Source organism: Streptopelia decaocto, assembly GCF_964273445.1.
Source record: "Streptopelia decaocto genome assembly, chromosome: Z".
Taxonomy (NCBI): Eukaryota; Metazoa; Chordata; class Aves; order Columbiformes; family Columbidae; genus Streptopelia; species Streptopelia decaocto.
Window position 1 is genome coordinate 34977033 of NC_138657.1, and position 26878 is coordinate 35003910.

Genomic DNA, 26878 nt, shown 5'->3' on the forward strand with positions numbered 1-26878 from the left:
TCAACACCCTTACTGACCTGTTATCATCAAGCTAAGAACAACTTGATACTACTAAAAGACTGACTTAAGTCTATTAAAATCCTCCATGTTTTCTGTGCAATAAATAAAATTCCATTTCAAAATACGCAAAGCTGTCTTGGAAATCTAAAATACATTTACCACAGAGATGTACAAGCATCTTTGAGAAACAGATGAAGTTCCTGAATTATCTTAATGCAGGTTAGGATACTAACCCAGCTTTCAAGAGAGCTGAAAAAACAAATTAAATGTTTTCACTCTTACATAGAGAACTTTTTGTCCATCTGAAGATGCGAAATTAAAAACTTAAAGCAAAAGCACATTACTGACGCAAGTCTATGAAGACAGCCAAACAACACTCTGTAATTTAGAAATATATCTCAGACTACAATTCCATACTGCAGTAAAAACTGCAACTGTCCATAAGTAAAGCAGTGAGAATAACAATCCCCATAAGGCATTTCTCAAAGTCTGTGCAAACTGCCAACCAAGAAGAGCTATAAGTACAGAAAGAATCTTTTTTCCAAAACCTGGGTTTGTACCTCAATAGCACGGGAGATATTTTTGGATTAAAAATAGCTGAAGAGCACCTCCCTACATACTGAATTCTTGGTTAGAGTTCACCACTGCACTCTGAAAATAGAATGGGAATAAAGAATAACCCTCCAGGGCTGAAACACCTGTTGGAACAGGATTAAAGTCACTTCAAGCATCCCACTAGTAAAGTTAAAAAGGAGTATGGTAACTTTATAGTAATGTAGGTATTCATTACCATACAGGACATTTTTGGAGCTACCCCAGATTTCATTGCTGTTGTCATGTTGTCATACAAGACTATAGTTTTGTACTGGGTTTGATTCTGGCTGTCAGCTAAGCCCCTACCCAGATGCTTGCTCACTCCCCACCAGCAGCATGGAGAAGAGGGAAAGCAAGGGGGGAAAAAACACCTCATGGGTTGAGTGAGATAAATGCAGTTTAATAAGGGGTGGGAGGGCGGGGGAAGCAGAAATAATGCAAAAGCAAACATCCACCAGCAGATCAATGCATTGCCAGTCCCAAGCAAGGTCTGCTTTGGAAAAACAACTCTCTAGTTCTACTGCTGAGCACGATGTCATATGTTGTGGAATGTTCTCTTGCACAATTCAAGTCAGCTGTTCCAGTTGCTGTCCCCTTCCAGCCTCTTGCCCACCCTCAGCTGACTCTCTGGCAGAGTGAGAAGCAGAGGGGGCCTTGATGCTGGGCAAGCACTGTTCAGTGACGGCTAAAACACTGGTATCAACACTGTTTTGGTTACCAATCTAAAACACAGCACCATAATGGCTGCTATAAAGAAAACTGGCTGCATCCCAGCCATGCCCAGTACCAGTTTATCAGATAAGACCGCTACTACTCTAAGCATTTGTTAGCACATAGGTCAGCCACAGGTAAAACAATCAAAATACCAACAAAGAGATACAGAAAGCTGATACATACAAGAATATCAGCAGATCCACGAGAACTGTCCTGTGAATTCAAAGAGCCTAAAGATACCAGCAAAGACTGCACATATATTCCTGTGGCTTTAGATATTAATTCAATAGTTATCTAACTCTCATACACCTGCAGGAATCTACCCAGCCTACAGCTAGCTTATAAAATGGCAAATTATGCCATATTAAGGATTTTTCTGAACAGGAGAATCTTGAGTATACCAAGACTTTGCTCACTTGCATGAAAACAAAGACTATTCAGACACAGCATCCTCTCCACTGGTCTACCCTAACAAATCAAAGATTTCAGCAGCACTGAACCTTGCAGTCCTCAGACTTTGACACACACCAGAACTGGTCTGGTGATGGCTATGCACATTTCCAGTCAAGTCCTTTTTACTACAGCCAAGTTCATCTGTGCATCTCATTTGCACACACGGGTCATTATAAAAAATTCTTACATGGTGTCATGTACACCAATAGTCATCTAATTATAAGCTTTGACAATACGGGATTAAAAAAAAGGAAAAAAAAAAAGGTGTGATAAATTTAAGTTAGCAGCTGTATGCTAAGTTCAACACAACTCCTAAGCAGTGCCACAAGGACTCCAAAAGTCAAATCCAACTGTAACAAGCATATGAAATGCAGGAAGTCATCTGTACAAGCAACACAGAAAAAGTAGGTTTGTATAAACCTGGTAGAAATGCTAGAGAATACATTTTTAAAACCAGAATTCAGTGCATTGCAGTTGCAGTAGATACATAATATAGTTTGCCTTTCCAACCTATACAAGCCCCAATAAGCCAGTTACACCACCAAAGACATCTGTGGATTAAACCTTAGAGAAGTGTTATCTAAAAAAGATGACAAATACAGAGCAAAACTATTTCCGATTACTCTCTACATAGTGAAATACAAATGTGGATATATTTTATACCCAGAAAGCAGAGGTTCTTTATAAGAGAAACTGGGAAAACAAACTGTCCAGCTACCTATGGATATCCACTGCAGAGCACAGTTTTCCCAATATAAAATGTTCTGCATTCACCTGGTATTTTTTCCATTTTAATTTACTCTATTGTGGTAAAATCCACTCCAGAAAAGACTTCAATATTTGAAAATTCTTTACAGCACTTTAAGTAAGATCTGCATACATGTTTCACTACTCTAGGTGCTCAAGTGAGGTGCCTTTCACTGCTTTAGAATCATCTTGACAAGATGTTGCTTTCACTTAAGTTCCAGGACACACTTGAAGATGCTTCTCCACAGCTCCTGCTTATGTCACATTTGTACACCACGTCACTACAAAATTCTACTCAGGACACTTCTGCATCATTTCTGTAACCATCCAAAAGGCCTTGAGTATTGTGTCAGTTTCAAACATCTCACAAAACTGCAGAAGTTCTCCAGCTGTTCAGGATCCTATTTAATTTGCTTGTTCGCAAGCCATAGGGCTATAATTATTCTCATTTATGAAATGACATTCAGTCATTTCATTATAAAATTCCTGGTTCTAAAGTTAGGCTCCAACCTTTTATTTTCAATTAAAAAAAAGCAAGCAGCACTTCCAAAATTTTCACTCAACTTAGTACAAACTAGATGTAGGAAGAGAATTCAAAATGACCAAGTGTATCCTTCAGACATTTGTCTCCCTAGGTTTTCTGTACAGCTACTCAGAAGCGAGGATATCCCGAAAATAACTCTGACAGAATACACTGAATCTACTTTCACCAGTATATTTATGCTTTGCGAGTACTTCTCCAGAACATAGAAACAAATTATTTTGCACATAATATTTCATTTTAATTATTTTAGGCATTCATTTTGATCAATATTTCCCATGCTTTTGCAATAATCTTTTTAAGGGTTTTGGGAAAGTCATTCCTGTCTCCTGTCACCCAACTCTGGTTAAACTGTAGCACTAAAAAAATTCCACTCTCTCAGAAATATATCTTTTACCTAGAATTTAATATTTTTAGTATTTTTAGGTTGTTTTCACCAAAAAAAAAATCCAAAAAATATTAAGTTCGTTGTGTACATTCATTCTGAAGGCTACAAGCCTAAGACAATTAATTGAACTACTTAAACACAATAATTTTAAAAATTCTTTTTTTTATCAACAATCAAAACTTACCACAACCTCACTATGTTCTCCAATATCCAAAGATACAATTTAATTCCACTTTTATACTTTCCAGCACACATAAGCCAGCTGAATGACACCAAGTATAGTATAGTCCTCTGTTGCTCAAAATTAGTTCTAAATACAGATATCCATCACATAAAATAATCCCATACTCCAAATAACTGAAGTAGGTGTCGGTTTGCAGTTCCATGTGATTGTATTACAGAGTCCAGCCTTAGTCTTACAATAGAAAGTACTAGCTTGATCATGCCTATTAAGTCACTGTCCACAAAAATATTGATTTTGCTTGGCATTATCACCACATAACTAGAGAGCAAATTAAGACAGATTTGGTTTTTGGGGTATATCTTAAGTAATAGCATGGATCTCAAGTCAAAGATGGTTTCAATTCTAGTAGGGAAGGAGAAATAAGAATGCTTATATTATTGGGATAAATTTACATTTTACATTTCCATTTTTGAATCACATGTCACAAACCACACAAGAGAAGGAACGGTCAGATGTTCTGTTTCATGAGTTTCAAAAGGCAAATCTCAAAATTACGTCAGAAAAATACTGCTAAAAAGATGGCTCTCTAGCTGGCTTTCATAGTTTATCTTTCACTAATAGCCTGATCTTAAATTTGTTGTTCACCAGCTTTGTGCTCACAAATCACAGCAAGCTGTGGTCCACAGCTCATTCAAGACCAAAAAAGGAAGAAAAATGACATGGCAATATCCACAGCTAGCATCCCAGCTGAATACAACCAATTACCAGAAACTTTTTTTTATTTTTAAGTTTTATGCTGTAGAAATATTAGCTATGACTAAAGTTGTCTCTTCTTCCACTAGAGCCTAAGATAAACTTTAATACAGAAGAAAAGTACACTGTGGTTGAAAGTACCTTCAATTCAAATAGCCTTCAATCAGAGGAAGACTATAGTTCCTTTTAGACACAAATATAATATTTTTTATAAATCGCTGCTAGCACTAAAGGAGTAACCAAATTAAAGCCATAATTAGAGAACTTAAAACTAGAGAGGGACGCACAATATTTCATGGACAAGTGTTTAGAGCACATAGTGTAGGAAGAGAGTGACATCTAAACAGATATCCTACAAGCCTGATAAAAAGAATCTTGCATCTCAAGTACAGGATGGAAGAAATAACAAAGCAGCTACAGATTTAGCCTCTTCTGTTGAGGTTAATCCACTTTAGCTTTGGTAACGTACTCATTACACAGCACTGGTCACTACTCAGTCAACTGCAGAGACAGCTTCCTGACTACCTTTATTTAGCCCATTTTTCACGCAAGTTCCTCTGAGGCTTTATATGACAAGCTCATCACCAGTTTCATAGGACCTCAAGAATACAGGTCTTACTTCAGTCTTTTTTTGGATAATCTAGATGTGGTGGGTTAACACTCTGGCTGGCTGCCCACGAAGCTGCTCTCTCACTTCTTCTCCTCAGTCAGATCCGGGAGAAAATACAATTAAAAGTGCTCAGATTGAGATAAGGGAAAGGAAATCACTCACTAATTACCATCATGGGCAAAACCAATTCAACCTAGGAAAGATCAATTTTATTTATTGCCTACTAACTATAGGGTTAGATAGTGCAAAACAAAACTAAAACCATCTCCCCCACACACTCTCCATTCTTTACTGTCTCGGCTTCATTACTAACTCTTCTCTCCCCACTGCTTTGCAGCGCAGGGGGGATGGGGAATGGTGGTCACAGTAAGACCACAGCACATCATCTCTGCCACTCCTTTTCCCCTGCTCCAGCATAAGGTCTCTCCCAGAGCAGACAGTCCTTCAAGAACTTCTCGAACATCTTCCCCATGGGTGACAGTTCTTCAAGAACTGCTTCAGCATGGGTTCTTTCCATGGGGTTCAGTTGTTCAGAAAAAGACTGCTCCAGTGTGGGTCCTCCACAGGCCACACCTGCCAGAAAACCTGCTCCTGCACAGGCTGTTCTCCAAAGGCTCTTGCCAGTAAGCTGCTCCTGAAAGGGCTCTTCATGGGCTGCATCTTCCTACAGGGCATGTCGACCTGCTCCAGCATGGGGTTCTCCTTGAGCTAAAGTGTGGATACCTGCTCCAGAGTGGTTCTCCATGGGCTGCAGGGGGTTAACCTGCTCTGCCATGGTCTTCTCCAGGGGCTGCAAGGGAACTTCTGCTTTGGCACTTGGAGCACCTCCTCCTCCTCCTTCTTACTGACCTCGGTGTCTGCAGGGCTGTTTCACTCACATTTTTTCATACTCCTCTCACAGCTGCTGCACCTTTTTTTTACCATTTCTTAACTATGTTATCCCAGAGGTGCCAGCAGCATCACTGACGGCTTCAGCTTTGGGAAGCCAGCCATGGGTACATTTTGGAGCTGGCTGAAGCTCAATGTGCAAAACACAGGACAGCTCCTGGTCTTCTCTCGCAGAGGCTACCTCTCTGCTACCAAAACCTTGCCATGTAAACCCAATACACTGCTTTAAAAACTCTATTCCCAGTCACAGAATAACTTTAAAGGAAGGTGAATACACAGGGTGTTTCAAGAAGATGGACCCAGTATGTTAAAATTACACAAAAATTTACAAAAGGTTTAATGAGTTACAAAGTTTTAGTAACTTTTTTATAAATGCTCTATGTTCCCTCCCCCTGCTGTACGGACAACACCAAGATGGTAACTGAGAGTTTGTAGTTGCAGAGATATAGTCATTTCAAATTGGGTCCATCATTTTGAAACACCCCATATATTTAAAAAAAAAACACCTTTCCCATAATTTTCTGAAGTGAGGCACTATAATCACCAATGAGAAGGCAGACCAGTGATCTCAAAGTTTCATACCTGATTAGAGCTCATTTAAAGATTGCACTGCTGTAGACAGTCCCACCCAACTTCCTACCTCATTCTTTGTGCCTGCCTCCTCAGAAGAAATGGATCACTCTTTCGGAGATACAGAAAACAAACATGGTTCTATTCCCACATTCTTATTGAAAAACTCACTGGAAACCTCTCATTTGTATTTTTTCTGCAGCTAAAAGGTGTATGTATATTTATCTATTTTTGCAGCATAAACTAAGTGTGCCATCATGTAGTGCATTAACTACAAGCAATTTATATTTGCCAATTTCCAAGTATTTTGTTCTACAATTAGTCAAAAGGTTAATGTAAACATGGGCAGAAAAACATGCATCAAAGAACACTCTTAATTAATATGAACTACATTCCACATAGAATCATGTAAGTGATCAATCAGGAACACAGCAGTTCTGCTGTACTTAAGCCTGAGAACAAACTTTTGTTTAAGATGAACTTTTCTAGCTCTCGAAAATCCAGTCATTCCCATTTCTTCTGAAATTCAGTATGCCTCCTGAAGGCAGAAAGTAGAGGAGCATTTGGAGTTATTTGACTGAGGTACCTCCAAAAGAAAGACATTTAAACCAGTTTTTCTTATTGGGATTTTTTTCTGTATAGACTAGGGGATCGAAACACAATCCTAACTGCACATTTTATTGGCTCAGTTTTTCAACACATGCTCTACAGAACCATAACAGCTTATTAGCTCTTTCAGAAAAACACCACCAGAAACAAAATTAAGAAGTAAAATAACTGATGTCAGACAAATACAAGCTGCAGAGTTCAAGCTCAACAGGTTACTATGCACATACTCACTAGATATAGCCATCACATGGCTGACCAATCTGATGGATTTCACATAATTCATGTTGCTCTACGGGAAAGGCAGCTGTCATTGAGCCTAGCAGTCTACAAAAAGCTAGCATCAGTTTGAATCTGAAGCTTCCTGAAAGTCCAGAATGAAAAACAGATAAAAGAACACAGCTACAGTCTACCTCTGAAGGTATTTATTTTGGAGAATGGAATGCATGTACAGCAACAAAAATATTCAGAAGAAAAATATTGTCACGTGTGATCTGAATCCTCAGAAGGGAACAGTGTAGTAATACATGAATTCTTTTCTCTGTTCCTGTGCAGGAGCTGAAATCTAGAAGATTAAAATATGCCCTGAGAAAATACACCCTCTCTCCTTGCTTGCTTAACAGCAACTGGAGAGAAAAAAGAGACTACACCCACAGTAATACTTCCCTACCACTCTTGCTAGTTCTACAAAAATAGGAGTAGGTCAAGTATTTGAGAGCTATTACGGGACCCCTCTCCTCCTCCACATCAAAACCTCCTAAACAAAGAAGTCTTCAAGTATCTGCTCCAGCAGGCTTGTCTACTTCATAAAATTCTGACAGAAAAACTACACCAGCTGGAAATGGCAGCCGGGAACCACACACCATACAACCAGTTCAGCTGTGTTGGAAACAAAATTCTGATGTAGACAAGTTATGCCAACAGGAAAAGCATTTGTGTTGGCTTTACTTGCACCACAGATCCAGACGATGCATTTTTGCTGGCAGAAAGATTACTTCTGCTTTTCCAAGTGGGGGCTTTATTGGCCAAGCCGCAGTGACTTTTAGTTGAGAAGCATCAATACCCACGTATTTCAAATTGTCTTGAAAGTTAGTTACAACAAAAAATAAGTGAACTATCCATATTCTGATATGACAGAGATTTCCAAATTAAGGTCTCCAAAGAACATTTTTTCAAATCTGTCAACTAAAAATAGCCCCAAAGCTCTCTTTCTTTTCTTTGTGTGCACGCATATGCAAAGCAAGGAACTCCACAATCTCAAAACCTCTATTTCAACTAGTGTAGTTCACTTTGGAGAAGCAAACTGAAAACCCTGCTCTTAACAATCATACTCTAAAGATACTCACCAAAAAACTCTTGAGAAGTTACAGGTTCTTGCCCCTGAAACCTTTCCTTCTAACTCTCCCATGCAAAAAGAAATCCAGAAGTGGTCTGTTCCTCTAGGAAATCACAGCATTTCATTCTCCTCCCGTATGAAACGACAGAATTTTTCTGCATATCAACAGAGGGTGGATGGATGCAGGGAAACAACTCATGTGGACTTTCAGGAAAGAAACAATCTCTGACTGGATTGGGACAGTCAGGGCTAAGCAACTGTCCTGGTTGGCTCGGCACCAGAGGAAGGAAAATAAAACTCTAATTACTTTGAACTGTAAAACAGTAGCACGGGGGTTTATTAGTAGTATAAGCTGTAAACTGAATCAATGTACTACGGGGCCAGGACAATGTAGGCTTACATGTTCCAGGACTGGCCATACATGTTCACTCCAGAAAGGCCAGGTTTTAGACAGAGAAAGAAAGGGGTCAAGAAGTGACTCAGAGACAGAGCACTTCTGATAGAAGCACAAGAAGGCCTCAAAGACATAATGCATCCTTAACACCAGCCAGGCTCTTCTCTAATTTCTAGGTGTGCTTTTTGATCAGCACTAGAGCATCAATGAGGAACTCCCTGCACCCACGCATGTAGCAAGGATAAGAAAGAAGATAGAAAGAAAACCATAGTAAAAGATTCAAAGCAAACCTTCATGGAGAAATGAAAGGATACAATTGCTGGCACATCTCTGTATTATTTTATACAATTCCTTTTTTTTCCTTCTCTCATTTCACCATGTAAAAATTCCATAATTTGGAATCATACTCAAATCTACATCAGCCATCAACAGAGTTTAAATCTTTTAATCACTCACGCTGTCATTTTATGAAAAACAGTTGGATGTCATGTTTTGTGGACTAGCCCTTAGAAGGAAACAAGACACTTGGCTTGTGGCTTTCACAGATTTTTGTTGATAGCTGAGGAATTGCAAGATTTAAGGATCTTGGATTTCATTCCACACATAAAAGGGAATTACATTTTAGGACAAAGTTTCTCAATCTGTGGTCTGTAAAATGTCAGATGGTGGTCCAAAAATCATCACAAAAATGTGCTTTTAAAAACATACATTCCCACACACGCAAGCAGGAAGGCCTAATTGAGGAAATACAAAAAAATACAACAAACATTCAAAGCTTAGCCTAATTGAATTGCACTATAATGCACAAGAAAATGTGACAATATTTCACAAGATTATTTTTTTGACAAAGTCTTCTTGAAACAACACGTTGTCCTTTGAGTTTGAAAACACGTTTCTTCTGTTCTGAATTTTCTAAGTCCCCTCTAGAAAATGCCTTCTTACATCCAATACATCCCTCCCTTCATCCTATTTCCCTAAACCATTACCTGTTTTGTCCCTGCCCCACTATGCTGCTTCTAGTTTCATTGTCCTTACAGATACCCCTTAAAATCATGTAGAGTAGCAACCCAACCAGCCACTGAGTTCTTTCTGCCTATTTTCATTGACAAACTCTGCCTCAAATCTTCTGCCTCACCCTGAATTTCAGTTAACACTGCTGGAACATCCTTTATTTCACAGGTTCAGCTATAAGAGCATCCTTTCTTAGGACCCTCCTTTCACCTGTCACTTTCCTTTTTTTAATTACAGACACTTGGTCCACACCCTATCTCTACTCCCTGGTTTAAGATCTGGATATAAGCTATCCAACCCTAGTCTTTCACACTCCTCTTTTCAGGTATAATTTCCCTGCCTAATCTCCACACATAAACACTCTTGCATCTTGTCTACAGCCAGCCATGCATATATACTCAGAGTTGCCCTTTTTTAAGCCAGACAAACAGGCAATAATGCCCACATTAAATCTTAATACCAAAACAGCTCTGCAAAGTCCACCAACAGAGAATACTGGTGAAGTACTTGGAGCACATAAATACAATATCAATTGCACATCTGAAATCCTCTGCCTCAAAATCAGTACTTCTGCTCCCACATATCCTATGTAACACTACTGTAAAATAAATCAATGTTAAATAAAAAAAATAAAGAAAAAAGAAAGGCAAAAAGTAAAAGAAAAAAACCCACAGTTGATAACAAATCTCATCTAAGGGCCATCTTATTATCAGAAGTACGTAACACCTAACCGGACATCCCATTTTCATGTGTTGCTCTGATGTTGCATTGTCCATCAGTTCAAAAAACACAGCTTTTAAACTTTTCCTGAATATTATATTAGTAATTGATATTTAAAACTTGTTTTAAAACAAGATACAATCTTTAAATTAAATATGGTGATTTAACCGATTTAACTTATTTATATGTATTACTAAATGCTGAATTGAGTACTCCCTTTTTTCAAAACAATTCTTTTCACAAGTCTTATAAGTGACAAACTGTATCTGGATGAAAAAAACAATTCCAAACTTAACAAAAAGTACTTATGTATGTTACATATGAAACTGGAAAAAGATAGCTGGGTGGCATTCAGAGATTGCTTCTTCCATGCTCAGGATCAGAGCATCCCCACAGGTAGGAAGTCAAAGAAGGGAGCCAGGAGGCCTGCGTGGTTGAATAGGGATCTGTTGGGTATGCTCAAGCAGAAGAGGAGAGTTTACAGGTCATGGAAGCAGGGGCTGGCCACTTGGGAGGAATATAAGGCTGCTGTTAGAGGATGTAGGAAGGCAGCTAGGATAGCCAAGGCCTCCTTAGAATTACAGCTGGCGAGAGGGGTCAAGGACAGCAAAAAGAACTTTTTCAAATACATAGCAGATAAAACTAATACCAGAGGCAATGTAGGCCCACTGATGAATGGGGTGGGTGCCCTGGTGGCAGAAGATACAGAGAAGGCAGAATTACTGAATGCCTTCTTTGTCTCTGTCTACTCTGCCGGAGGCTGTCCTGGGGAGCCCTGTACCCCTGAGACCCCGGATGAAGCCAGGTCAATGGAGGAGTTTGCTTTAGTTGATGAGGACTGGGTTAGGGAGCAATTAAATAGTCTGGACATTCATAAATCCATGGGTCCAGATGGGATGCATCCGCGGGTGCTGAGGGAGCTGGCTGAAGTCATTGCTGGACCGCTCTCCATCATCTTTGCCAAGTCTTGGGAAACGGGAGAGGTGCCCGAGGATTGGAGGAAAGCAAATGTCACTCCAGTCTTCAAAAAGGGCAAGAAGGAGGACCCGGGTAATTATAGACTGGTCAGCCTCACCTCTGTCCCTGGGAAAGTAATGGAACAGCTTATCCTTGGTGCCATCTCAAGGCATATCAAGGATAAGAGGGTTATTAGGGGCAATCAGCATGGCTTTACCAAGGGGAAGTCATGCTTGACCAACCTCATAGCCTTTTATGAGAATGTAACAAGGTGGATGGATGATGGCAGAGCGGTGGATGTGGTCTACCTTGACTTCAGTAAAGCCTTTGACACAGTCTCCCACAGCATCCTCACAGCTAAGTTGAGGAGGTGTGGTCTAGACAATAGAGTAGTGAGGTGGGTTGCAAACTGGCTTAGGGAGAGAAGCCAGAGAGTGGTAGTCAATGGTGCGGAGTCTAGTTGGAGGCCAGTATCTAGTGGAGTGCCTCAGGGGTCAGTGCTGGGGCCAATATTATTCAATATATTCATTAACGATTTGGACGAGGGAACTGAGTGTACTATCAGCAAGTTTGCTGATGACACCAAGCTGGGAGGAGTGGCTGACACGCCGGAGGGCTGTGCTGCCATCCAGCGGGACCTGGACAGGCTGGAAAGTTGGGCGGGGAATAACCTAATGAAATTTAACAAGGGCAAGTGTAGAGTCCTGCACCTGGGCAGGAACAACCCCAGGTTCCAGTATAGGTTGGGAGATTACATATTAGAGAGCAGTGTAGGGGAAAGGAACCTGGGGGTCCTGGTGGACAACAGGATGACCATGAGCCAGCACTGTGCCCTTGTGGCCGGGAAGGCCAATGGCATCCTGGGGTGTATTAGAAGGGGGGTGGGTTAGTAGATCGAGAGAGGTCCTCCTTCCCCTCTACTCCGCCCTGGTGAGACCACATCTGGAATATTGTGTCCAGTTCTGGGCCCCTCAGTTCAAGAAGGACAGGGAACTGCTGGAGAGGGTCCAGCGTAGGGAAACCAAGATGATTAAGGGAGTGGAGCACCTCCCTTATGAAGAAAGGCTGAGGGAGCTGGGTCTCTTTAGTTTGGAGAAGAGGAGACTAAGGGGGGACCTTATTAATGTTTATAAATATATAAAGGGTGAGTGCCACAAGGATGGAGCCAGGCTCTTCTCGGTGGCAAACAATGATAGGACAAGGGGTAATGGGATCAAGCTGGAACACAAGAGGTTCCACTTAAATTTGAGAAGAAACTTCTTCTCAGTAAGGGTGACAGAGCACTGGAACAGGCTGCCCAGGGAAGTGGTGGAGTCTCCTTCTCTGGAGACATTCAAAACCCGCCTGGACATGTTCCTGTGCGACCTCACCTAGGTGTTCCTGCTCCAGCAGGGGGATTGGACTAGATGATCTTTTGAAGTCCCTTCCAATCCCAAACATACTGTGATACTGTGATACTGTTTTGCATTTAAAACTGAATGAATTATGTCATGTGTGGCTAGTAAGCTTAATGACTGCATAAATGATCAGAAAAGAGAAATTTTAGAACCGATCTCCTACTCTTTCCTAACAGTTCTGTTTGTATATCAGAAAGAAGAAACTGACTGACGTCTGTTTTCAGTTTCAGATGGATTTAAATTAAAGTTTAACAAGTAAGAATTGGATGGGACATTTGAAAATATGGAGATTATTCAACTGATACCCACAAAAGACATGGTTGCTTCACCTGATTTTGACATATTGACCAATTCTGTTTCCCAGTGTTTGGTAGTTGAGAGCTTTTGTTTTCCCAAGCACTTGGTAGGACACATGTATGGCTTGATTTGTGGGTTGAACTGCATGACCTTTGTTTCTTTTTAATTTGAGAATACATTCAGTCTGAATTAACAGACATGTTCATAATGAATTTTAAGTATGCTTCTTTAATTAAAAGTTAATTTTGACAATTTTAAAATATGGTTTTGATACATCTTTTTACACAGCTTCTTTGTATGGCCTACAGCATTATTATTTGGTCCTCATTCTGAAGTACATGCAAGACTTTCTAGAATCTCAATTAAATTCTTTTCCATTACCATGAATAATCTACTAGATTTTTTTAAATACTTTATGACACAGAAAGAATATAACTGATATTCAGTTCTTGTTAGCAATTGAGGAAAATCATAAAAAAATGTTTTGTTTGCTACTGAGATGAATATATACAAAAGACATGTTTCCTTGGAATCTGGGTGCTTTTTTTGTGCAATATGTGATAACAGATTTCCAGTTTCTCAGGAAAATTAAGTTTGCATACCAGCACAGAATATCCCTGGGACTTCACTCCGGAATATAACAGTTCGTACTTTCTTATCAGATTTCAAAGCATCCACAGCTTTTGACATCTACAGAGAAAAGGAGGAAGGGGAATAACAAAACACTTTTTAAAGTGCTTAATTCTAATATTTCACCTTATACTAAAAACGAGTCTTTTCACTTACCATTTTTAAAAGATTTTTGTTAAGTGCATTCTTGGCATGAGATCTGTTTAATCCAAGCACCACAATTCCTAGAGGGGAAGAAAAATGGTATCGTTGTTACAATGTAGAAAAATACATATTATCTGTGTAAATTATTATTATTTTGAAATTATAGAAAAGCATCATCGAGGTCTGCAAAAATGGTAGTGTAATTACTTAACTGCCAAGTTCTTCAAAGAAAGTAGATTTACTTACATTTTACAATATTAAATATTTCCATGTTAAATAGAAACAACATTTATCTTAAGAATGAAAACATGGCCCAAACACCTTCACATAGAAATATTGTTTACAAAGGCTGAATGTATAATTACACAATTGTATGCACAAATTCATGTTTGTGTTGAAGTGCTGACATTCAACTAGGAAACATATTTAATTGTAAAGCATATGTTTTCATATTTAGACAGCTTGCCTTCAGAGATGTCTTAAAGCAAGAAGTGCTCCCACAGCTAAGACTAGCAATTTTTATACAGGTAAAAGGAAGTCACAAACATGGAAAGAATGCTACCAAGGGGAAACATGGACTTCTGTTTAAAAAGAAAAAAATCATAAATTATTTCTCCCATGATACACAAAAACTGTGCCCAATTCTTGGTGCACAGCTCCAATCACACATTGAGAGCTCCCTTAGTCCATTTAGAGATCAGTTGTCTCACTGACTGACTACATGCGCACTGGTTTGAATGTTGCAGCAGAAACACTATTTGTTTGTCCTTACTTCACACCCCATCAGCTTAACAGTCACAACTATCAAAGGGGAAAATTCTGAAAAGTTTATCTTGGTAATGTCTAAGTCTACCAAACCTACAGCAATCTTTTAGACAATTACTTCCTCAACACACTATAATCCCTGAGTTCTAAACACCAGCACACAGCACTATAAAACTGTTTCAGCCCTGGTAAGGTCTTACCAATCAAGATTATCATGACTTGGAGAATGCAGGGGTAAGGGGAGAAAGACAAAGGATTAAGACAGGGACCAAGAATTAAAGACAAAAAGGAAGATCTCTATCTCAAACAAAAATGCCCACAGTACTGCCATCAATCTACCAGATGAAAAAAGAAACTCCAGACACCCAGTATTTGCCTGGGTATTTACTACTTCATCACTCACCTATATGCAATCTGGTTCTCACAGCCGTCACAGGGTGACTGTCTCATCATCTCAGCACATACTATTTCTTTTATTTCAGGTAAACCTGTCCTCTCAAATGACTGACCTATCAGTGCCTGAGCCCGCTCCCCTTCCTCGTATTCCTCCTGCATGTATGTGCACATGCACACACACAAGACTAAAGAGAGCTCAGGCTCCTTCTGCAGCTACCAATTTGAAACCAAAGTCCTCCATTCACCAGCTACCACTGTCAAGACACAAGTAAAAATGGTTAAGTCCAAGTAATAGAGCATACAAGCTTCTTGCTTACCCCCAGGGTACAATCGATTGCTATGTAAAGATACTTTCTAAAAGGGGAGAAGAGCTGGGTTAGCCCAAATAACCTTCACTCCCTTGTTCTGTAAGCCTAAATTTCCATCTGTTCATCCCCATGGTTGGAGGTACTTATCTAGGACCTCCTGCAAGAGTACAAATTCAGCACTTGCAAAGGATCCTGGTTAGGTTTTTTTAAGCAAATGAGACAACATTCAAGTAGTGCTTCTGACTGTAGCACTTTTCTTCTATGGTCACAACTTATTCTTCAGTAAAGTTACACTAAATTCAAATACTCCAAATGTTCAATGCAAGTAAATTAGGCAAGAGCAAAGCAACAAAACAACCCTTGAGCTGGCTTTCATTTTAAACTCTAAGACACAGAGTAAATCTGATGTTCGAATAAATCAGAGATGTAGTCATCCCAAACTGTTCTTCAGTTAGGAAACAACGTTCTTTTCAGAAGCCTGTTCTTGTCAACACCAATGACACTTTTTGATTACACTCGTATTCTTTTTCTCCCCATCAGAGCCCAAAGACTGCTGCTCCACCACCAGTGTTAGTGTATTCAGAAGGAAGTGCCAATTAACATTAGAGTGCTTTTAATATTTTTTTCCTGCGAAGGGATGATCCTCGAAGACAATTCATACAAGTTGATTCTTCTTAGCAGTGTTATATCAAATCATAAAGCTATCACTTCTGCCTCTCCAGAAAAAAAAAAAAAGAAAAAAGAAAAAGAAAGAGGTAAATAGCAATGACACCCACACAGCTGTTCTATTTCTTAAATAGGAAAAAAAAAAAGATTAAGCAAGAACTGAAACAGGAGAAGCATAAAAGGCTTACAGAAAAAAAACCTACATATTGCAGTGATGCATCAAAAAGACATTCCTTGAATTCTCATTTGAGTCAGTTTTGTTCTAATATGCCATTACTATTGTATTATTAATATCTGAGTACCCTTAAAACAAATTCTTAAGTTTTTTTAATACTGCAGTAAGATTTGGAAGCTTTCCCTAAATTTTTTACCAAACTACAGATAGATTACGTACCTGCCCAAAGTCACAAAACAGAAGTTAAAAATAGACTTCTCCAGCCCAGCCCAACCCAAGAATCTCCTAGCAAAAACTCTTTAAGGCAAATCTTCCCTATTGTGTGCATTCGACAAGATTTAAACCCCTGGAAGCTGCCTATAACATAATTCTTAATGCATAAGAGAAAACTATGTGAAAGTCATATGTAATAAAAGCAAAAAAAAAGTCTTCTAGTGAGATAAAGATACATACATATATGAAAGATAGCTTCAAAATACCTGTACATTCCCAGAAACATCCTAATCTCATAGTGTACACTGAAGTGGAGATTTGCATGTAAGCAGCTCATATTGAAAGGTTCTTGTATTTTAAGAGCGATAGCAAAAATATATGATGCCATCATTATTTAAAACTGCTGAGAGAGAACATCTTATTTCTTTCTCAACAATACAAAACAGGGTGGACCAACTTTTTTTTTTTTTTTTTTTTTATTTGTTCGACTGGGTTGGAAAAGACCTCAGAGATCATCGAGTCCAACCCTTGGTCCAACTCTAGTCCGTTTATTAGATCATGGCACTAAGTGCCATGTCCAATCTCAGTTTAAAAACCTCCAGGGACGGCGAGTCCACCACCTCCCTGGGCAGGCCATTCCAATGCCTGACCACTCTCTCTGTAAAGAATTTCTTTCTAATATCCAGCCTAAATTTCCCCTGGCAGAGTTTAAGCCCATGCCCCCTTGTCCTATTGCTAACTGCCTGGGAGAAGAGACCAATCCCCACCTGGCTATAACTTCCCTTCAGGTAGTTCTAGAGAGTGACGAGGTCACCTCTAAGCCTCCTCTTCTCTAGACTAAACAACCCCAGCTCCCTCAGCCTCTCCCCATAGGTCTTATGCTCAAGTCCCTTCACCAGTCTTGTTGCTCTTCTCTGGACTCGCTCCAGCACTTCAATGTCTTTCCTGAACTGAGGGGCCCAGAACTGAACACAATACTCCAGGTGTGGCCTCACCAATGCAGAGTACAGGGGAAGGATCACTCCCCTTGTCCTGCTGACCACGCTATTTTTGATACAGGACAGGATACCATTGGCCTTCTTGGCCACCCGGGCACGCTGTTGGTTCATGTTGAGCTTCCTGTCAATTAGTACCCCCAGGTCCCTTTCTGTCTGACTGCTCTCCAGCCACTCTGTGCCCAGCCTGTAGCGCTGCAGGGGGTTGTTGTGACCAAAGTGCAGCACCCGGCACTTGGCCTTGTTGAACTTCATCCCATTGGAATCAGCCCATTTTTCCAGTCTGTCCAGATCCCTCTGCAGAGCCCTCCTGCCTTCCAGCAGGTCGACACTCCCTCCCAACTTGGTGTCATCAGCAAATTTGCTGATGATGGTCTCAATCCCTTCATCTAAATCGTCAATAAAGATGTTAAATAGGACTGGACCCAACACCGACCCCTGGGGAACACCACTAGTGACTGGCCGCCAGCTAGATGCAGCCCCATTCACCAGCACTCTCTGGGCCCGGCCCTCCAGCCAGTTCTTAACCCAGTGTAGAGTACACTTGTCCAAGCCATGGGCTACCAGCTTTTGCAGTATATTATGGGAGACAGTGTCAAAGGCCTTGCTGAAGTCCAGATAGACCATATCCACAGCTTTCCCCTCATCCACCAGGTGAGTTACCTGATCATAAAAGGAGATCAGGTTGGTCAGACAGGACCTGCCTCTCCTAAACCCATGCTGGCTGGGTCTGATCCCTTGTCCATCCTGAAGGTGCTGTGTGATTCCATTCAGGATGATCTGCTCCATAACCCTGCCAGGCACTGAGGTCAGGCTGACAGGCCTGTAGTTGCCAGGGTCAGCTTTGCAGCCCTTTTTGTGGACTGGGGTAACACTGGCCAATTTCCAATCATATGGGATCTCCCCAGTGAGCCAGGACTGTTGGAAGATGATGGAGAGAGGCTTGGCGAGCTCTTCTGCTAGCTCCCTCATCACCCTAGGATGGATCCCATCTGGTCCCATTGACTTGTGAGGATCCAGATGGCTCAGTAAATCACCAACTATTTCCTCCTGGAATACAAGGGGCCTATTTGGGTTCCTATCTCTGTCAACCACCTCCAGAGATGAGTTGTCCTGAGGGCCACCTGTCTTACTGGTAAAAACTGAGGCAAAGTAGGTATTAAGTACCTCAGCTTTCTCCTCATCTTTGTTAACTATATTTCCCTCAGAGTCCAACAGAGAATGGAGATTTTCCTTGCCCCTCCTTTTGTTGTTAACATATTTGAAGAAGGACTTTTTATTATCCCTGACAGCTAAACCTGGTCTAACTACAGTTTATGTCAGTATACAGGAAATCTTACCTTAAAACCTTATTTTTATCTATTTTATCTTCTATTTTTAAGTATTTAAAAAATATTAATCCTCTATGTTTGGTAGAAACACATTTAAGTGGTTACTTACAAATAAATCTTGTCTTTACACTCATAGTAGTAATTTTGTCTAAGTTAGAAAGATTCACTATATCTGTGTAAAAAGTACTTCTGGTAATACATTTATTTCTGTAAGTATCCACACTTACACAAATGATCTACCCAAATGTACTTTTTCACAACTACCAAAAAAAAAAAAATCTGAAGTATGCACTGAAAAATGGAGCAATGATCAAAGAGGGCTAAGTTTTTAAGCTTGTCTCACTTAACTACTCGGATAAACCAAGGTAGACAATTTGACTTAGATGTTTATTACTCTAGAATAGTTTCTTATGCAAAACAAGAATCCACACTGAGCATACCATGCACAATTCTGGTGGTTTCCATTGATCAAGAAGTATTTAAGTGTAAAATCATATAGAAGTGTACTAGGCAGTATTTTTAAAAAGCACCCAAACACTTTTCAAAATCACATATCTGCACCTTTTTTATCTCTAAGCACCACTTAAAAATCTTGCCTGCACTTCTTCAATTAGTAGATCTCATCTGCTCAGCCCTGCTTTATTTAAAAAGAGCGCAAAAGAAGGGAAAGCTTTTCTGATTTATCAGCTAGCTACCAGTTTCCAGCCTCTGAATAAAGAACTTCAACTGAGACCATATTTGTTCTCCCCATTCTATGTATGTTAAAATTCTAACTGGTGAGGACAAAAACCTATCTTACATACTCTAACTGAAGTAAAACCAACCAGAAAATATAAGCAGAGGGAGTCATTCTAGTGTAAAATCTAAATTTCACAAGTATTTATGTCACATTCCAGCAAGCGACACTGCAACACTTGAGTCAAGACTTCAGAGATATTTGTCCTAATTCCATTTATAAATTAAAGAGCAAAGCCCTAAACTCATTAACATTTGTAATGGGATCACTAATGCAATTTGGGTAAAAATTCTGAAATGTCAAACGTTGTAACATAATTCAGCCCTAGTGATAATCAAACGGAATCTCAGATAAGGCAAACGATATGTCTTTAATTAAAAAATACTAACACACTGACATTCAGCAATAGTCATAGAAAACTGATACTAAAAGTTTCACAAGTTGCAACATGTTGTTCAGGTATTATATAATCACATTCTTCAAAAATCTCACATCCTCTGTATTCTAGTTCAGTTCAAGTTTGGAAGCTGGAAAGTCTTGAATTAAAATTTCAATAACTAGCCCTTTCAAATATAATCTCATTTCAGTCTACTTTTAACAACTTCCCCAAAACTGTGGTGTACAAGTCACAGGAAAGTGTTGTGAAGCAGGACAGTTTGCTATAATACTTTGCCTGCGGGGAAAGATTTGTCTAGGGCTACAAGATACATGCCTCTACGTGAGTCAGTGACTGGCAGCTTTCTTGCCTCTCCAGCATCCTCAGCTGTAAAAGCTCTGGGACAAATACATCCTTCTCCAAATAGCATGGAAAGCCTAGGTGTGGACAAAAGCGTAACCACAGCATACACCAGCATGTGTGTGCCATAGAAGGCAGCCAGAGGTATAAGCTCTGTCCCTAAGTGTAGTTCAAGAAGTATGTAATGGAAGAAGAACATGATGAGGCAATGGCACTGGGGTACCACTTGGGAAGGTCTAAAGATGAGGTGGTAGAAAGAGGAATGGTAGGTCAGAGAACAGCAAGAAAGGCCAGAGGGAGTTAGTGTCCTAATGCAGCAGGGGTATTACGTGCTCTAGGCAGACAGGCGAACTTGACACACAAGGTGAGCAGGAGGGTGTGCAGTAGCAGGATGACAGGAAGCATACATAAAAGCCGTACCTCCTTTGCAGAAACATGATCTGCTCTTCGTGCTATTGAGGGAGGCATATGAAGCTTATGTCTCCTTCTGGTTTACTTCTAGACCCTTCTTCTTATCCTTCACTAGCAAACAGTATTTGTTTCTATCTCCTTCTAAAAAGCAAAGGCAAAGAAAATCCTTTCTCCTGAAAAGAACTAAAAACACATTGATTGAATCCTTCCTTACGACTGATAGCCATAGTTGATTTAACACCCCAAATATCATCACCATCTTTTGGGATATTTTTAATGCCACATTTAACAAACATGTACAATCTGAGGAGGAAAGAAAAAAAACTTCAAAAAGATTTTTTCAACAGAAAAAATGAAAACAGGTGGCCTAGTGACATGCAAAACTTTAGCCATCTCTGCACCTTTTTGTCTAAAAACTCCTCCAATTCTCTGCACAAACCAACACACAGTATCTGCATCAAAAACACTCAGCAATAAACTTACGATAGATCCACAGAAAAAAACACCTTTGTATAATTACAGAAGTGTTAATTCCTAGCTGATAAAACAGCTGGAACACAGCACCTAATTCCACTGCTTGTTCTGCAACAGCAGAAATAAAAATCATGATCTTAAGCAGTACTCGGGTATTTTCTACCACTTGTTGGAAAACCACAAAAAAAGCAAAAACACTTCTTCAGCATTTTACGAACGCTACTTTGCTTCTGCCTTGCCTCTTCCTCAGTTTAAAATAACCTTAAAAATTTAAAATAGATTATTAATTCCAAGTTCCACAGCTGGTTGAGGACTAAAGAATTATGTGTTAAAGGAAATGGAAAGAGTTTGGAACAGAACAATCATTAAGACAGAAGTAGCTTTCAGGATCAGATTACATCATCAACTCTACTGATACTTAAAAGTGACAGAAAAACCTAACCTTTGCTGGAAGAACCCATTCTCCTCTGAAAAAGAATCACCTTCTAAATCTCATGCTAAGATTCAAAGTTTTAAAGTTACCTCTCTGTATATGTATTCAAAACTATATATAAGCATACTCAACTGAGAGGCATTTGCCTGAAGTAGCAGCAAGTATGAAATAACTGAGCTAACGTGCTGAAAGATGTAAACTGAATTGGGCATCTCAACATACAATTGTCCCAAGACATACTATCCACGTAAAGATTCATACGCTGCAGAAGAATAGAGCTCCACAATATGGCACTCTCCATAAAATCAGGTTATAACATCAGGGTCTAAAAATAAATCCTCAGGAACAGAGCTTGCATCTACTGTTTCTCCACTGTTCCTAGCCAGCCCCACTGGGAAGAAAGTGACAAACACCAAAGAGGTGAAACACTTCCAAAGGAAGAACACCTCCAAAATCTGGTGAGCACCAAACCAGAAGGGGAAGTACAAAGTGTCCATGTTGTGATGCATTAGCTCCAGATCACTATGGAGCATGGATTTTATATTTTTGATTAACCAGGTGGGTTAAAACAAGACGCTTGGTATAGTTGAGTAGAGCAAAGTCAGTAGCAGTTGACAGCACTGAAAGCAAGGGGAACAGAGAGATGGTTACCAGGAAAGCAGCATGAGATAAGCAAGAGTGCTGAAGCCACACTTTCCAGAAGAGAAAAAATCGATACAACTTCTGTGTCCTTGTCTGCCCCTGCACACAAGATGCGTGGGAAGCAGCATAATTGTATAAGTTTGCTGCCGAATTTCATTTTCTCCCCTTAGAGCGGCCGACAGGTGCCAACTCAAAAAGGTGAACCTTGTACATTCAGCGCGATACTCTGAAAAAGAGAAGCCAAGAGAGGCCGAGCTGCCCCGGTCCCGCAGCTGCCACGCCGGCAGCCCCCAGCGCCCCGCGGCGAGGCCACGGGCCGAGGTGCCGAGCAGGAGGAGGAGCCGCGGCCTCTGCCCGCCCCTCGCCGCCGGGGGCTCCCCCGGGACCTCCCCTCCCTGCCCCGCCGTGCCGGCCGCCCCACAGCGACGCGCCCGGCTCGGCCAGCCCGGCCCGGGCGCTGCCCGAGCCGCGGGGGAGGGCCGCCCCGCCACCGCCTTCCCTCGGTACCTTTGTGCTCGTCATCCAGGTACCGGACCCGCAGCTCCTCCTCTTCCTTCGCCTCGGAACCGTAGCTCCTCCCGGCCGAGGGGAGAGCGACGGCGGCGCCTCCTCGCACGGGCGCCCGGCGGCCGGGCCGGCCGAGGGAGGAGGTCGCGGCGGCCGCGGCTGCCAGCCTGACTCGGCCGTGCAGGAGGCCCAGGCCGCCCAGCGCCGCCGCCATGCTGCCGCTGCGCCGCCCCGCCGCTCGCCGCCCGCCACCGCCGCCCACGTGACCGGCTGCGGCACGCACGGGGCGCGCCGGCCCCCTCCCCCTCCCGCCGCCGCCGCCGCCGAGGCGCGAGGACCCCGAGGGGACGAGCCCGGTCAGGCAGGGCCGCCCGGGGACGTGCGGGGCCGCGCCGCGGGGCTGCCGGTGCCGCAGCTCTGCGGGTCCCGGAGCCGCCCTGCCGGCACGGACACGCACGGGCTCTGCCGCTCCGGCCTCTTGGGACGGGCGGCAGCAGCGCTGGCCCCAGCGGGCAGCGTCAGCCCCGGGAGCCGGGCAGCGTGCGGGGAAAGGCCAGGCGACACCCACCCCGCTCCTCTGGGGCTCCGGGGGCACCGCTGCTCCACAAAAGCGAAGATCAAATTATGATACTGAGAGCTGGCTTGTGCGTTGGGCCAGAGTGTATGTATATATTAGATACAAACAAAGACAACTTGAGTCGTCCCATAGGACTTGAGAAACGTTGCTATAGCTGCGGTTAATCCCAGACGCTAAATGGGCTCCTAAAGCTATGAAGTTTGTCTTCTTCGAGTTTATTTATTTTGAAGAATTAGGCCTTGAGAATTGAAAGCGTACCTTTGAGCCACCCTCTAAAATTTTCAAAACTCTGTGTTAAGTTAATGAGAGGGATGGAGCTGTACCCCTTCTGCATAGAGGCTCAGGTGGCGCTGGTTTGGTTGTCATTTAGGAAGACCAGCCGCTGCATTCATCTCCTCCGTGTAGTTGCTCAGGAGCTCCTCCGCTGCCTCCCTTCTAGAGAAGTAAAAGTCTAAAAATAACACCTTATTTGTTCCTGTAGAGCGCCATGAAGGGCAAATGTTGGGGGGAGGAACTGGCAGACTATCGCCTTGCATTTATTATGTTTTACTATTTAAACAGGACTATAGCTTCTGATTAACAGCCTGTTCCAGCAGTGCCCACAGTACACTAAATACTTTTCCAGCAGAAAGGAATAAATAATGTGTGTTCCAGATACTTTGTTCCTAGCCAAAGAACATTTTATTTTATGAGAACGGATTTTGAAAGCTCATGCCCAATTATGTCTATAGAAACACGGAGACAGCACTATCCTAAAAGACACAGGTTAAGATAAAAAAAACATTAAAAGCAAAACTAAATTCAATGAAGTACCACTAATGTTGCCTTGAAGCTGAAGGCGGCCGTGTCGCCCCTGTACAGCTGTCGTTTGCAGTGTTTCCCACACTTAAGGACTAGCAAACACTTCCTGAGCAGGGGTCAGTGTATGGAATCAGGGCTAATTTCATACCTGTTGTACAAACACCCACAAACATGATTAAAGCCGAAAGAATTCTAGAACTACAATTTTCTTTTACACCGTGACTGCTTGATTTTACTTTCTCAGCGTAAGATGTGAAAACAAGATTTAATTTCAATGCAATTTACTCTGCAGTTTCCCACATCTACATTGCTAACACACGTTTACATCCAGATAAAAAGTTTAACTTCAAATGACCTCCTTAGTGTTTTTTGAAAACAGAATGGTTGTGAAGAGTTGTAATATAACTATCATTGTAACGTAACAAAGTTAAAGCTTTTGAAGTTTTTTTGCAGTCTACAAAATAAATGGTTTTTAAACAAATATGGGTTTTTTTTGCAATAAATATGCCTACTATATTAGGTCATTCTGTTCTTCGGACTGTGTCTCTCTGTATTAATCCTTAAAACTGCATTATTGTCATACAAGTGTGGTTTATTTGGGTAATTTAATACTGCAGTGCATTATGTAATACTGTATATTCAGTTCCTCCCATTGCACTGGTGTTCAAACATGAATCAGATCTCTTCGATGAAAGCAAAGTTTTCCACATTCTCTTGTTCCCTTTTTTTTTTTTTCCACTGTGGTTTAGTTCTAACAACACAGCTTTTAAGTGAGCATATTTATTTACAGAGGGAAGGTATATTGACATGCAGATTGTTATTTAAACATATACCCTAACAAAAAAAATTGTAGCGACTGGAACAAAACTGTTAACTACCTACCTAAATAACATATGACATTGCTTGGTAACCTGATTGCTCCTGCGCACAGAAATCCAAATATTGATATTTGGTGATGGGTAAAATAAATTGATTTATCACAACTGTATAAATCTTGACTCAGCCTCCATTATGCCCCAAGAAGCACCGTTAGTGTGAATGAAAATAGAATCAGTGTAGACAGAGAATAGCTCAGCAATTCTTTGCACTCAGCTGTTACTTTTAATATGGTCACTCAATCATAATCTAATCCAAGTGAAAAACTTGAAGGTCCTTCACCCTAATTAATTTTACATTTGGGATCACTCTGAAAAGACCATTCACATCAGGCTGCAGGTTCTCACAGTGTACAGGACTGAGACTGAGAAGGGAAATGTGCAGCCTCTATTTTAGCTTTGCTCACAGATTTTGGTTTTTTTGTTTTTACATGGTTAGCGAAGAGAGGTTTCTTCAGAACATTATTCAACATGCTTCAGTGCAGAGCACCTGCCATGGTTCGTTCTGTAGAGGAACAGTCTCTTAATTGAATATAATGGAGGAATGTGGCCTCTAAACTTAAGATCTAAACTGTATGCCTAAAACCAGGGAGTGTGAAAGTACGCGTGGATGTTCAGTTAGGTATCTAGTATTATTTAAAAATACTAATAGAACATTTTAAATGAGACAGAAAAATAATACCATGTGTTTTTACACCAATGTGCAATTTTACAGGTAACAATGAAAAGGTGCAGGCAGTATATATGATGAAGTGGAAATAAGGACAAGAAGGAATCTCACCTAGTTCTGAGTTGCTTTGATTTTCTTACATTGTGCATGAAGATGAGGTGTAATAATTTATTTTTCCCTGGACAGGCAAGTCAGTGGCAGTGTATAACTAAAGTGAAAAGGGAACATGTTTTAGGGGAAAAATAGAGCACTCAATTTTGGCTTCTTGACTTAAATCACTTGCCTTTCTTGCAAGTTGGAAATTAACTTAAAGTGCATGTTGATATTTGAGAGTGAGGTCCATTAGCTACCTGTTTTCTAAGTTGATTTATAAATGTTGTTTCAATTACACACCACCCACCAGGACCTTTTGTCTCTTCTAATTTTCACATATCTATTTTTTATTAGGGGCAGAATTTTACTGATTATTATGTTATCTGGTTAGCACACTTCCATTTCCAATCTTGATTTTTAACATTTTTTAAAGCCTTTTTGGTCTTCTTTTAACACTGATACTGCTTAAGAAAAGTCCCTCATTGTTATGTATTATTAATACGCATGTAACACACACAGCATGTTCCCTTTCTGGCACCATGCCTATTCAATATGTTTTGCAGGCAGCTGTTTCCTTAGATTGTCTGTTTTCTTTCTGCTCAGTGCAACTTCGAGATTATAATGCTAAGATATATGGTGCTTTTGCAGCTTACATTTTATCTTCAGAAATAATTTTTAATAAACTCAGTCTACTTAGGTATGCTTACAAGTTTGTTCATGTGGCATTTGTTACCTGGTTCCAGCACGTGTTGTTGAAAAATGTGCCCGTGTGTCACTTGTGCTTTGGAGCACGGGAGAGATTTTTGTATCTGCATTCATGCCAACCCTACTTATTTGCATGCATACTTTTCCATCTTGAAAACTGAGACAACTGTATTGGATTGATTTTGTGGACAAGCACCTGGCATATATGAGCCAATTACACAAGGGACTTCTTAAAATCCTGCTCCCCAAACATGGAAGGTTGAAACAAACAAATTGTCTGCTCATTCTCTGCAGGTCACAAACAACACAGAAGGGTAAAACAATTACAGGAACATAAACATGCTGAGCAAGGTGTTTTGCATGAGTAAATTGGCAGTGGTTGCCACAGAGCTACAACCATGTAATATTGGAAGATCAGAATACCTAAGAAGTGCC

At 40.9% G+C, this 26878-nt stretch overlaps 1 protein-coding gene across 3 annotated transcripts in view; it reads right to left on the reverse strand.

Annotated features, from left to right (window-relative positions):
• AUH (AU RNA binding methylglutaconyl-CoA hydratase) overlaps nucleotides 1–24422 on the reverse strand; it is a 158402-nt gene extending 133980 nt beyond the window's left edge. For 2 of the 3 annotated variants that reach the window (XR_014186212.1, XM_082074789.1), the window contains exons 1-3: nucleotides 22723–23003; nucleotides 13947–14014; nucleotides 13763–13850 (exon numbers count right to left, since the gene is read on the reverse strand). Coding sequence is in view for 2 of the 3 variants with exons in the window: in XM_082074789.1 (XP_081930915.1) it covers nucleotides 13763–13850; nucleotides 13947–14014; nucleotides 22723–22936 (370 nt within the window). In the remaining variant the exon portion in view is untranslated. Of the gene's footprint in view, nucleotides 1–13762; nucleotides 13851–13946; nucleotides 14015–22722 lie in introns of all 3 variants that reach the window. The other variant, XM_082074790.1, reaches the window with a different exon arrangement.
• Nucleotides 24423–26878: the final 2456 nt, after the last annotated feature.